At 26.8% G+C, this 14,551-nt stretch overlaps 1 protein-coding gene across 2 annotated transcripts; it reads left to right on the forward strand.

Annotated features, from left to right (window-relative positions):
* Positions 1-4,867: 4,867 nt before the first annotated feature.
* On the forward strand, positions 4,868-13,543 carry LOC132940708 (procathepsin L). 2 transcript variants are annotated; one of them, XM_061008413.1, is made up of 6 exons: positions 4,868-5,121; positions 8,721-8,826; positions 8,897-9,049; positions 9,125-9,328; positions 12,254-12,445; positions 12,508-13,543. In XM_061008413.1, the coding sequence occupies exons 2-6, from the start codon at positions 8,725-8,727 to the stop codon at positions 12,880-12,882; spliced, it is 1,026 nt and encodes a 341-aa protein (XP_060864396.1). In that variant the 5' UTR covers positions 4,868-5,121; positions 8,721-8,724; the 3' UTR covers positions 12,883-13,543. The 2 variants fall into 2 exon arrangements, with proteins under 2 accessions (XP_060864396.1, XP_060864395.1); XM_061008412.1 differs by lacking the exon at positions 4,868-5,121 and adding an exon at positions 6,932-7,208.
* Positions 13,544-14,551: the final 1,008 nt, after the last annotated feature.

Raw genomic sequence — 14,551 nt, forward strand, 5'->3', positions numbered from 1 at the left:
TCTTATCTTATCTAGACAGTGACTATTGTATACTTGTGTGTCTATTTTTTAAAATATTTTTGAGCGAGGGTATTGTCATTAATACTCATTATATTGATTCATATAGAAATATAGAATTATATTATGATCGCCGGTTGGACAATAATAGTTAATATTTGTACAATTTATAGTATTTTATGTATTTAATTGAAAAACTATATGAGAAATTATATGTCAAATTACCGATTGGTCGGTTTGTCAAGTATTTTTATCGAAAAAAAATTGCCAAAAGTTTGGACTTATATAGATGAATTTGTTAATAGATTTTTTATAAAACATAAAAGTAGAAAAATACTTTGATACTAGTACTTAAATTATATTTATTGTATTTCATTTAAAAATTGTGTTTATATATTTTAATATTTGGATTTTATTATCATTATAATTATTAAAAGCATTATTTTTGTATTTGATTTTTATTTATGTATTTAAGCGTATATTTTTTTATTAGTTATTACACTTATTAGTTATTGGCGAAATGATAAAATATGGTATCATAAGGTTATATACTTATACAGGATGTATCTTATATCATTGTACGTGGGGTTTTTCCACGATTATGGATCGATGATATGAATTTCATTAAAACGAAAAAGACGTGTTTCTTTATTTTTAAAAGGCAATTTTTTTATAACAATCTCAAAATTTTTAAACTCGCAGGTCCGGCAGGTGTACCAATAGCAAAATCAACTGTTTTCAAACGACAACTACTATATTTTTAATGGATTCTGGTAAAGCTTTTTTTTCTGAACATTTTGATAGTCAAATCATCAGTTTTCGTTCGCTATTAGGTTAATATAGTTTATTAACTATATGGTCCTCTAAAATTTAGTCAGATCTGCATTAGTACTTTTAATTGAAATAATTGGTATAGGTTTAATTTAGAAGATCTAAATATTTTTTTCTTGTAACTAACTTTGTATACACTGTAGTTTAATCAAAAAAAAAAGACATAAAAAAAATTGTTGACAAAGAGAGTTCATTATTTTTATTTTAACATACAATCATCAAAATCAGTATTATTATTTTAATTTGTCATTATAGGTAATCGTAATTCGTAATAAATTACTTCACAGTTACTTTTCTTACAATATCATAAATTTGGATTCTTTATTAGGTGGCTAAATTAATAATGATAAATTGGTAAATGGTATTCGATTGTTGACATTAATGTCTTAGGTGTGTATGGGGGTTAAAAAAATTGTGTAATGAAAAAAGTGCAATGTTTTGTGGTTATAATAATATTAAAAATCTGTAATTAACTTAGATTAAAAGTATGCCTAAGTTAGGTTACAAACTAGTTAGGTTACAGACCTATATTGAGATTGACTATTTATCTAAATATCTTGCAAATAGTTTTTTTTAAATAACGATTATTAATTAATAATTCTTAAAGAATTTCAACTGCTAAATTCATACTTTGCATGCGATACCTACCAATATAGGGAACTTATGGTTCAAATTTCAAGTTATAAAAGTTAGTTATAAGAAAAATGTATTTAGCTCTTGTAAATTAAACCTATACCAATTATTTCAATTAAAAGTATTAATGCAGATCTTACTAAACTTTAGAGGACCATAGTTCATAAAGTATAGCGAACGAAAACTGATGATTTGACTATCAACATTTTCAGAAAAAAAAATCTTTACCAGAATCCATTAAAAAATATAGTAGTTGCCTTTTGAAAAAAAAAAGTTGATTTTGCTGTTAGTACACCTGCGAGTTTAAACATTTTGAAATTGTTATAAAATATTGCCTGTTAAAAATAAAGAAACACGTCTTTTTCGTTTTAACGAAATTCATATCATCGATCCATAATCGTTAAAAAACCCCGCGTACAAAGACATAAGATACACCCTGTATATTTGTAGTAATGATATGCTGATGAGTGATAACTACCTTTTTATAATATAAAAATGTCGGGAAGGGGCCCACCTAACATTTCTGACTACATGCCTGCCTAGGTTCTTCCATAAGTGTAACATGCGCAGATTCCGAAGTTTTATTTTAGATTTTGGCTCCTATAACCCTTATTATATTATATTGATTTATTAATACAATTTTAAAATTTTCTTGATATTTCGGGGGGAGGGGGCTACGCCACTGCACTGATTAATAGGATAGAACACCGAATACGACTAATTTTAGATTCTGAGCGAAGCGATGAATGTATTGATTTTACAATGATGTGTGTTTTTTTTTTTATTTTTGTGTCTGTCATCACCTTTTAGGACAGTAAAAGTGCTTGGATTTTCTTCAATAGTAACTTTTCTGATAGGAAAGTGAATCTAGTTGGTACTTTGGGGGTTCAAAAGTAAAAATTTCCTAGTAGTTTTCACAAGCGACGTGAAAAACAAAAGAAAAATTAAGGAACAACGTGAATTTTTACGCAAAATCTGTTTTCGAGAAAATCGATTTTGGTTTTTGGTGTAACTCTAAAACAAATGACCGTAGGGACATGAAATTTTGACTGAATGTTTATATAACATTTTCTATACACCATAAAATTTTCCAAATATTTTGACTATTTTTGAGCTGTTTACGGACATTGTCAGTTTTCATTTTTTTTAGTTTTTTTTTCTATAAATATCAATAAAATATTATCTGTTGAGTAAAAAAGCTTGAAAATTTAATAGAAGGCTCCTGGGTTATTGTTTCAAAGGCAGATGAAAAAATTAAAAATCCTTAGACACAGTTTTTATTTATAAGTATTTAAAGTTCAAATTTTGACAAAATACGGAAAAATCACAAAAATTAGTAAATTATTTTGAGTTGAGAATTCATAAAAATTTTTCTTTTTAAATCTAAGATATGCAAATGTAATATAAGATTACTCATAAGTTTGTGTACCTTTATCAAAAAAAAAATTGTCTACAAGAAACTTAAATTAAATTTTTATGAGCGTCTGAAATTTATATTTTTACAACATTTGATATTCACTTGATTTCTCATGTAACAATTTTCTTATTTTATTATAATTAAAAAACGAATGACTGTAGATACTTGAAAATTTCACTGAATGTTTATATTAGCATTTTCTATATTCCATAAAATTTATAAAATATTTTGACTCTTTTTGAGCTGTTTACGGACATTGTTAGTTTTTTTTTCTATAAATATCAATAAAATTTTATTTGTTGGGTAAAAAAGCGTGAAAATTTAATATAAGGCTCCTGATATATCGTTCTAATAGCAGTTGAAAAATATTAAAAATACATAGGTAGGCACAATTTTTTTTTATAAGCATTTAAAGTTCAAATTTTGACAACATTTATCAAATTTATAATTTATTAATTATTTTGTGGTTAAAAATGTATAAAATGTTTAACTTTTATGGCTAAAGATTGAAAATTTAAAACAAGACTCCACGTAAATAGGTTATATATAAATTACTTTATTCACAATAATATCATCAAATATTCCTGGTAAAATCATAGGCTGACTGACCGTTTTCGCTCAGAATCGTTTTTCTTATACAATGATATTATATCATTGAATTCAAATTTAACACCATCCATTACAGTGACCCACTTGTAACCTACTGCACAGCAGAGCGACATCCATTTATCCACCTTTTTTTATAATGTTTTTTAATATAATATTTATGAAATTTTAATTATTTTAGCGCACCTTACCTATTGTACAGAAAAATCAGGAATTTTTATAGGTACTTCACATCAGAAAGACGAGTTGAAATTTTTACAGTCGGCATAAATTAAATTTCAGTCAGCAAATACTTGATGAATGACATCAGTAGTATCATTATCCATTCATACTATGAAAATGCTGTAAATTCTAACTACAATAACCAAATAAATAAAAATATATTATTGAAGCGTTAATAATTTCACAGCGTAATATAATATACTCTTTTTTAAATCGCTCCAAAACGACGAAATTATTATTTATATTAGTATAATACTACAAATATTTTGCAATTGTTATGGTGAGTCGTAACTCGTAGCCCTTAGATACTAAAATAGTACCTATATTGGCTATTACATATTGACTAATAATATTGAATTTAATAATTTAATAATACAATATTATTTATTCTTTAATATGAAATTTTTTTTTTTAAATAATATATAAACTTTTTTTATTTTCATAAATATAATAGATTATAAATGTATATTATGTTTTATCCACTCAACTACTTGAAACAATAAAAAATTTAAAAATAAGTATAGGTAGTATAAAATATAATTATGAACTAATAAAAATGGCCAAAAATTCTGACATAAAAATGATACATTTTGTAAAAAATATTACTAATTCTTTTGTTATTTAGAACAAATATTTTTTAGCCTTTGTTCATATTATTTATTTATTTTTTTTGTTAAAATGTACCAGTTTGGATATGTTATACCAGTTGTTTACTGTGTTTTCTTCTAGGAAATGTACGATTTTTGGTAAATATCCTGGAGTGACATTTTATAATTTAAATTTCAGGCACTATAATACCTAGTCCTAGTGTTTTTTTTTTTTTTTTGTATAATATTATAACCCCTTCGGAGAATTATTTAACTAAGAATATTTCGTCAAAACTTAATTTTTTATATTTTATGTTTACTGTCTTTCCTAATTCCCAGTTGCAGCCAACAGGGCAGAAACGCCGAACCTATAATTGTATCTCAGGTTAACAGCCAACAGCAGCTGTTGCCTGTTGGTGACGAACAAACGTAAACACATAGGAGACGGCACGAACAATAAAACAACAACAACATCAACAATGACGAATACCGCGCATTGCGATCAGCTGATCTCGATAACAAATCAGCGGGTCGCGGGGTAGTGGTTACTGGCGTCGGAGTGGTTAGCGATCATGGTCATTACTCATTCGTCTTATGTTTATACTTAATACGTTGTTTGAATACCCGAATAGACTGAATAACGTTAGTACAACACTTTCATCTCCATTTGACGATTTCCGCGCGGCAACGGAAAACGAACGCAAAGCACATTACAATTCATAAAGCGTTTCGTTCATTCGCTGTATCTCGTTGAAACGACCTACAAAAGATTGTCTCGCCGTTCCGTCGAAGCTGTTGTTCTTTGTTAGCGTTGCCAGCTATTGTGAGGTAAGTTTATTGTTTACCAAAAGAGTGAACCAGGACGTCTACAACCGGTCGTGTCATCGCGCGTCAGTTATAGACTCCGAAGTCCGAATTCGTTATCATAAATTCTTGACAATAAACAATATATAAATATATATATTAACAACATTGTTTATATCATGCCCATTGCTTGTTATTTGCTTTCTTAATACTTATTACGTTTATTGATTATTCTCGTGACTGACGTCTCACGGCCATTGTCGTTTTTTTTATCTTCCTTGTGTGTTTATTCATTTCAAGCCCTCAACTTGCAATCATAGATAACATAATATAAAATGCTTGCAATGTGCAACGAGATTGGTCGAATAGTTCGATGGTCAAAATTTCAATTTTTAGGTCCATATACAGGCGATGATCCAAATTTCAATTTTTAGGTCCATATACAGGCGATGATCCATCGTCTAGGATTTGGGCAAAAGGGGATCTGTTTTCTATATAGGTATTATTCTGAATTATGACTTAAATAACAGGAGTTATACACAATACACTTATACTATAATAGGGATTTATAGATTTTTATCTATAATTTCCCAGTGGCGTATTTTCCCGGTGGTCTGTGGGCTGTTCGTTTCAAATAATAAGTATAGAAACATTCTTGCTTATAGCTTTAGACTGTATAGCAAAATATATTGATGAAATTCAAACAAATTATAGATGTTGTTAAAAATAAAAGTAATGTAATCTGTAATTACAATAATATACATAGTTCACGTTAATTTTTTAAATTTAATATTATAGCTTTTATTAAGTGCAAAATATGAGTTATTTTGTTTAATACCTAATTAGTAATTACTAATTTGAGGGCAACATGTTTTATAAGACTTAAAAATAACCATATATACTCAAGAAAATCACTATTTATATCCAGAACGAAACACATTTGAGGGCTGGTCAAATAGTTTTCCCGTGCTGAATTTTTTTAATAGTCCGCTACTGCTATTGCCTAATGCCTATTATAGGTATGATACTATAGTAGGATATTGATAATTGATGTATAAGACAACAGTAGAAGTATTTTTTTAAATCGACAAAATATTTCGATTTACAATAGTTGGAATTGAAAAGAATATAATTTTTGGTTATTTTAGTGTTTTAAGTATAATAACTGCCCACAAATCAGTCAACTAGTCAAGTAAACCGTACATGTAGTATTTCCATTTATTTTAAATATTCTATTCTGTGGTACTTCCTACTTGCCATTGGAATATAAAGGCCAGCTGTTGAATGTTGAAACAAACCACGATTAAAGATACATCAAACTAAACAATAATAATAATAATAACAACAATTATAATTAAATATCGGCATAAAAGATACAATATGAATATTGAAATTTCTTCTTTTAAAAATGCTATTATACCCTATTATATCCAGTAATTATTATTGTTTGTTATCGTCAAGCTAGTCTTAAGTCTGAAGTAGTGAAGTCCATGGTTATCGTTATTCGTTTGACGTTTCTGAATTTCTGATGTACTGTTACAATAATATGTACAATGTTGCTAATGAGTAATCACTAATCAGTAATGGCTTATGTAACATTATATAATATTACGAGTAATATAATATTTTATACCATTGATTATTAATCAATGTTTATACTTTTATAGTTATGAATTATGAATAATACATTACTACACAATATATATATAATAGTATTATAGTATAATATTATTATACATTTTTCGACAATCGACGATAATTGTTGACGTCCGCCGCGCAGCCGGATTATATCTCGCCCACCCCCCTCTAGGTCGTTTACAGTCGGCCTTCGGTCCCTCCGCACGCTCATGCCTCTTTGTGTCGTTGCTGTTGCTGTTGCCTGTTGGGTATTATAAATATAAATTATATTACAATAATATTGCGCAGTTGGTCGAGTCGATCACACGTCGACCCGTCTACGTCTCGAGCAGTACACCGCGGTAGTGCTGTTCATCAGTACATCACCTTCTCTTCACAAACGCGTTGTTACGGCGTCACTGGTTCTGATTCTCTTTGTGCTCCACACACAAACTAATAAATTATAGTTAACGTTATTGTCTACGGTACAACACGTAAGTCGATTTTGAAGTTTTATTCCAATCCATCAGTCTAACCACAGAAACCTAACGACGGTGTTTCGTACATTTTTTATTTCCTATCAATTTGTTCGTTACTTTGTTCCACTTCAACGTAGCCCGGTTAGGTAAAACAACGTTGCAATCATAACTTGAGTTATAACATAAAATGTGACGCCGATCGTTCAAGCTAGATACCCACAATTTTTTTCTCCTATTAGTTTGTTTGAACTATAATTTGTAATTATTCTTGTCTAATCAGATGATATATTTATTTTTTTTTTTACCAAGAAGTGTCTAATGATTTTTATTGTGAGTTGGAACAGATATAGAATAGGTTCTATTGTTTTGTCATTTCCGTCAGTTAAGTTAATGCAATTTCAAAATTATAAGTCGCATCTATTGAGTTTTTAAGAACATTTTGGCTAAAATATTAAATATCAGAGTTTCCCTTAAGAAGATTTATGGTTGCTTTGTAATCATTATGTACTGAAGTACTTAACTGAATTATTAATTGTATTATTTCAATTTTATTTTATGAAGCTTGTTAGATAGGTTTAGTAAACAAATTCAAAAGTAATGCCATTTTTGTCATTTTAAAAGTATAAGTAGTTTTAGAATACTTTTTAATAGTTTAATTCATTAACTTACTAACTTTACTCATTAGGTAGATCATATTCTGTGCGTTACACAATGGCGTGTATCACAAAAAAAAAATTGGTGTTGCTCAAATTATTTTAGGTGACCTACCTACCCTCATAATATTGTTATTCCTACCTGTAAAATGTTCTATTTTTCTTCTATCAATAGTCAATACCCACCTACCCATATTTTAAGCGTTGCCCGTTCAACACTTGGACCGCATGTTACAAGCCACTAAGCTTGACCCTTAATACTTAAAAATATATCCTTTGTGCTGTTTAGTTTTTGGAACTAGTTTACCTATTATTGTTGTGTTCTATTAAGTTCAACAGGTAGATAATGTCTGTGATATTTTATAAATGTTTTTGAAACTGTTAAATCAATACCAGCAATTATAATTTTTGATGCTTGCATAAATAATTATAAAACGCATATGATTTAAATAATAACACGGACTAAGATAAATATTATATTAAATATAATATAAGATTATTATATCTTGGTCCGTGATTAATATTAATTACCTATTATTACAATACAATACTTTTACATGATGTATCAAAGGTTATCAGTATAGAAGTTGTAAACAGTTTTGATAACCTTTAAATTCCTAAAATTATTCAGTTCAATAATTGACAATTTCATTGTTACTATCTATAGTATCTTCTATTTACAAACTTGCTTTGACTTCTTTTTCTTAAATTAAAATCGTTCAGTACCTAAATGGTGAATTTGTTTTTCGTTGTTAAATAATTATTATGATTGCAAATTTGCTTATTCAAAATGTAGTTATAAATATGATTATAGAAATAAGATTAATAGCACTACATTTTTATTTTTTTTAATAATCCTTTTTTATTTTTATAGTAACATGAAGGTAGTCATAGTTTTGGGATTGGTGGCTTTTGCCATCAGCACAGTTAGCTCAATAAACTTAAATGAAGTTATTGAAGAAGAATGGGGTTTATTCAAAGTATGTATAATCTTTACATTATACAGTTGAAGGAGATATTTATTTATTTGCTTGATTATTTTATTTTAAGATTCAATTCAATAAATTATATGAAGATATTAAAGAAGAAACATTCCGTAAAAAAGTGTATTTAGATAATAAGTTGAAAATTGCTAGACACAATAAATTATACGAAACCGGTGAAGAAACATATGCATTGGAAATGAATCATTTTGGTGATTTAGTAAGTATACTAAAAATTAATATTACACACCATATAAATGTTGTTAATTTTAAAGTTAATTTTAAAACATTTTAGATGCAACACGAATATACTAAAATGATGAATGGATTTAAACCAAGTTTGGCTGGTGGTGATAGCAATTTCACTAACGATGAAGCTGTGACATTCTTGAAATCTGAAAATGTTGTTGTTCCAAAATCAATGGACTGGAGGAAGAAAGGATATGTAACTCCTGTCAAAAACCAAGGTCAATGTGGATCATGCTGGTCTTTCAGTGCCGTAAGTTTATATCAAAAGTATCTCATTAATGAATAATTATTACCTACCTATTTATCTTCCAATTTTTAGTGTATTTTTTAATATCTGAAGTACATGTCCAGACCAAAAAATATCTGTCAGAAACACATGTCTCTAAAAAATATTTCTTTGGTTTTGATGGAGCTTTACATCTACTTGTAGTATGACATGTGCATCTTCCATGATATAATATATTAAATACAATTAATACACGAGTGTTTAGCTCATAAAAATCATCTTTTAAAAATTCTGCTGTTAGGGCGTCTTACCATAAAAATGTAAAATATATATTATTTCCTCATTAATGTATAGGTAGGTTACCCAAGGTGTAGTAGGTATTTACCTCGGTACCTACCTAGATAATATAATTTTGGAAATTAGAACTTAAATAATATTTTAAAAAAAAAATTTGTTATGGATATAAATATAAGCTCAGCTATAGACAATAATTTATAGTGGTTAATGTTAAAAATTATTATTAAAATCAGGAAGTTAAGTAAATACTTAAATATTTATTTATGAAATTTAAATTAATTATTATATTTGTTGATCTAAATTTTTTTATTATTAGTCTAAATTCACAACTTTTTGTGAACAACACTGTGAACTAAGTATCAATCTTTATATTTTTAACACTATTTGATTTAGTCATTTTCTACACAATTATATTATATTTATCTTATTTTCATTTTTATCCGTGATTAAATATTGGTTCTTTGACTCATGCAGTAGCTATAACATTATCCTAATTATTGTATGATAAATATGTATTAAAAATCATTATGGAATTTAAATTATTGTTTTATCTAACAAAATGTCAATAATGCTAAAATAAAAAAAAATTTGAAAGAACACATTCTAGTAAACATTAATAATAAATGTTAAAAAGTAATGACATCAAATTATTATTATGCAATATTTCAATGTTAATCAAGTTAAGATTATTTTTTAATGAATACAATTTTATTGTTTTCTTCTGTTACATTTTTTATTAATTACATTCTTTCATTATGTGTTAACACTGTTAAATACTTTGTCCTTTTTATTTATGTGATTTATTTGTATACACGACTAAGGTCAAATTATTTTATAGAGTTGCCACATCTGTTTGATAATAGGTATTTACTATTTAATAAACTAACTTATTATTTATAAACTATAAATATTACATTAATTATTAATAACTGGGTAGCATTGCATTCATAAAACTATTTCCATAAAATAATTGTAATTTATTGGTCTTAAAAATGTTAAACTGTTATAAATCTGAAAAATTAACTATTTAAAATATTAATTGGTAATTTTTTTATTCAAAAATTAAGACTTATTAAATATTATGAAGCACTACAAAACAGTACATAAAAAAATTAAGTATCACTCATTCTAAAATTAAAAAAGTGAGTAAGTGGGTACTGTATCTGCTGTACAGTAGATTACAAGTGGGTCATTAAATAAAATAATATAACATTGTATACGAAAAACGATTCTGAACAAAGTTGGTCTATCAGTCATTATATTATAATAATATTTTTAAACTGCAACAAAATAATAAATCTTTGTTTAAATAAATAATTTCATACAAATTTGAACTTAAAATAGCAATAAAAAAGAGTATTTATAATTTTTTTTAGATTTTTTTATGGCAGTATGAATTACTTATGAAGTATGAGATATTTTGTTTTAAATGTTCAATTCTTAGCTATAAAAAGCATTTTATAAATTTTACTACACAAAATAATTTGTAAATTTTCATAATTTTATCAAAATTCTAACATCAGACACTCATAAAAAATTACTGTGGATAATTTTCTTAAATTTCTATTAACAACTTATGAGGAACCTTGTATTACATTTTCAAGTATTTTGATCAAGTGAAAAAAAAATTTATCGACAATAAATGAAAAAAAAAAACTAATAATAATTGAAATTATCTTATGTTTATAATTAGCTTAAAAAGAGTCAAAATATTTTTTAATTTAATGGTGTATAGAAAATAGTAATATAAACATTCAATGAAAATTTAAAGTATTTACAGATATTATTTTTTTAGTCACACCAAAAAATCTAAATCGATTTTGTTTTCACTTGTTTTGCGTTACAATTCCCGTTTTTGCTTAATTTTCTAATTTAACCTCTCAATATTATCAACTAGATTCACTTAACCATCAGAAATGTTGCTGAAATTGAAAATCAAATTACTACTTTATTACTACTACGAAAAATGTTTACAGACAAAAAAAAAACACTTCATTGTAAAATAAATATATTCATCACGCTGTCCAGAATCTAAAATAAACATTACTTTAGAGTTTAGACTTTATAATAGTCTAAGGAACTCTATACATTTATTTTTATTTCTATGTTTATCTAGTATAGCACTTTTATGCGTCTGTATTTCATGTTTTAAAAACTGATTTTGTAACATTTCTGTAATTTCTTTTTGATTTGTATTGTTGTATAAGGCTATTAAATTCCTCTAATTAGTATATCTATTTAAAATAAACAAAGATATTTAGTTGATTATTTTGCTAATTTATACATTTGTAATTTAAAAAAGTTAGTCTATAAAATACACTTAAGTTACCATTTTACTTATTGAACAATACTTGGTTATTTTTAGCCTCCAGGTACCTATATAATATATATCACCTATATGTTCATCACTATTTTAATTTTAAGAAATCTTGAGTAGATGATTGATGACACTGAGATATTTAAAAAAAATTTAATAATATGTTAATATGGTAGTAATTGATATGAGTATTTGTTGCATGGTATTGTTTTATTGAGCCAAAAGTACAGTACTTATATCAATACTTCAATACTTATATTTTTACGGTCTATCCCTATTCATTATACAACAGTTTTTATAGTAATTAATATGTTATTATATTTTTATAATTACAGACTGGATCGTTGGAAGGACAACATTTCCGTAAAACTGGTGTGCTAGTATCTTTGAGTGAGCAAAACTTAATTGATTGCTCTCGTAAATACGGTAACAATGGTTGTGAAGGTGGTCTTATGGATCTTGCTTTCAAGTACATCAAATCTAACAAGGGACTTGATACTGAAAAATCTTACCCATATGAAGCCGAAGTAAGATAATTATGAGTTTATTTACTTATTTATCAACAATATTTATTTGAAATTATATTTAGGATGACAAGTGCCGTTATAATCCCGAGAACTCTGGTGCCACTGACAAAGGTTTTGTTGATATACCTGAAGGTGATGAAGAAGCCCTCATGCATGCTTTGGCTACTGTAGGACCAGTCTCTATTGCTATTGATGCTTCATCAGAGAAATTCCAGTTCTACAAAAAGGGTGTGTTTTACAATCCCCGTTGTAGTTCCACAGAACTGGACCATGGTGTGCTTGCTGTTGGTTTTGGCACTGACAAGAAAGGAGGTGACTACTGGATTGTTAAAAATTCATGGGGCAAGACTTGGGGAGACCAAGGGTATATAATGATGGCACGTAACAAGAAAAACAACTGTGGTGTTGCATCCAGTGCCAGTTATCCTTTGGTCTAAATGTTTGTAATTTGAAATTATTAATTGTATTCTTTTTTTTTAAACATATTTCTCAATATTTTTTATAATGGCATTTTTAATGTTACACTTAATTAATTTATAAGAATATATCGACTTCTAAAACAAATTTTAATATGATTTATTTACATTTTAAGTATTTTTTTTTTATTAATTTGATTTTTCTATCAAATATCAGTATCTTTGTTCCATCATTACTTTTAAAAAATGTCTGGATAACAAAAGCAAGACAAATCAAAAACTAATCATTATTTTTTCTTGTAAAAAAAAAAAAAAACAAACTTCAAAAATATTAATAATTCCTAATTACTTGACTTCTATAATACACATTGAATAATATAACAGTTTTTAAAATTAAAACATATTTTTAATATAATATTTACATTAGTTAATTAAGTTAGAATAATATATGAAAATAATAGTATTATCATTGTGTCATTTATAGTTAATTTAAAATTGTCAAAGACTAGATATTAATAATATTTAAGGTTAGGTTAAAATAATTTTGTTATGCATTGTATGTATATCAAAATGTTTTCTTTTATGTCATATATGTAAGGAATAAAACCTAAGTTTAGTTTGTGATTATGATAAAAATTGTCATACAACCAATTGTGGTAAAAATATATTATTTTTGACAAGATTTGTATTTATGTTACTGTCCTGCTCGGAGTTGCACATGCCAAAATTATTATTATTATCATCAATCAATATCTATAAGCAATAGCAACTATAAATAAACCAAAACAATATTTTTTTTTCATGAGCCAAAAACTAAATTCTTGGGTTAAGGAATAATCACTAGCATCCTATAGATGTTGACAAAATAAGCTATAAACAACACAGTCTCAAGGATTATATTGAAAATTGTCCACTGTCTTGTAGTTTATGAGTCTTTTTTATGAATATAGATGAAAACGGTTTATTAAATCTCATACATCTTAAGACAATGTATCTGCATGTGTTATCTCTGTTTTATGCATAACATACCATAATTTAAATTCAGGCCGATTTAGCAGTTCCAATTTTGTGTTGTTATCTTAAATATTAGAGTGAATTTAAAATTATCAACAGGTAAAAATATTATCTTTTTTCATTGGATTTTAATTTTTAATGGTATTTTAATTTTTAAGCGAGTTATGAGTAATTAATACCTATGCAAAGTACCTATTAATATTTATAGGCACTCAACAAACCTAAAAATTAGTCGTTAAAAAGTAAAAACCAACAAGAGGAGTAGAGATTGAAGAACACACACTATTCTTACCTTAAAATAGTTCAGAGTATGTCACGTCGACATGGCCACATGACGTGTTGTCTATAACTATTAGAAACGTAAAGCATATTACATTTTGAATTCATTGATTTTGTATAATTTTCTGTGTCAAACCTAAAAGTCAGAAACTTGGAACACCAAAGAATTAAGATACGTCCACCTTGGTTCTTAGATTCTTATCTTTGAATTTAAGTTAATAATCCAGAGCTAACAATCAGTTACGCATTTAGGAGTATGACACCTAATTATTCAGTTGGACCCTATGCCCCTATTTCCAATAACATATAACAACATAGACATAATTATAAGGTGCCAGGAAATTAAGGTGAGTAGGTGACAATACCATAAATAATCCTCCATTAACTTATCAAATCT

This window comes from Metopolophium dirhodum, chromosome 3 (assembly GCF_019925205.1).
Source record: "Metopolophium dirhodum isolate CAU chromosome 3, ASM1992520v1, whole genome shotgun sequence".
NCBI classification, from domain to species: domain Eukaryota; kingdom Metazoa; phylum Arthropoda; class Insecta; order Hemiptera; family Aphididae; genus Metopolophium; species Metopolophium dirhodum.

Coding starts and splice junctions, on each gene's coding strand:
- LOC132940708 (XM_061008413.1), top strand. CDS start 8,725: ATGAAGGTAGTCATAGTTTTGGGATTGGTGGCTTTTGCCATCAGCACA. Junction 8,827..8,896: donor AAGAATGGGGTTTATTCAAA/GTATGTATAATC, acceptor TTTTATTTTAAG/ATTCAATTCAATAAATTATA. Junction 9,329..12,253: donor CATGCTGGTCTTTCAGTGCC/GTAAGTTTATAT, acceptor TTATAATTACAG/ACTGGATCGTTGGAAGGACA.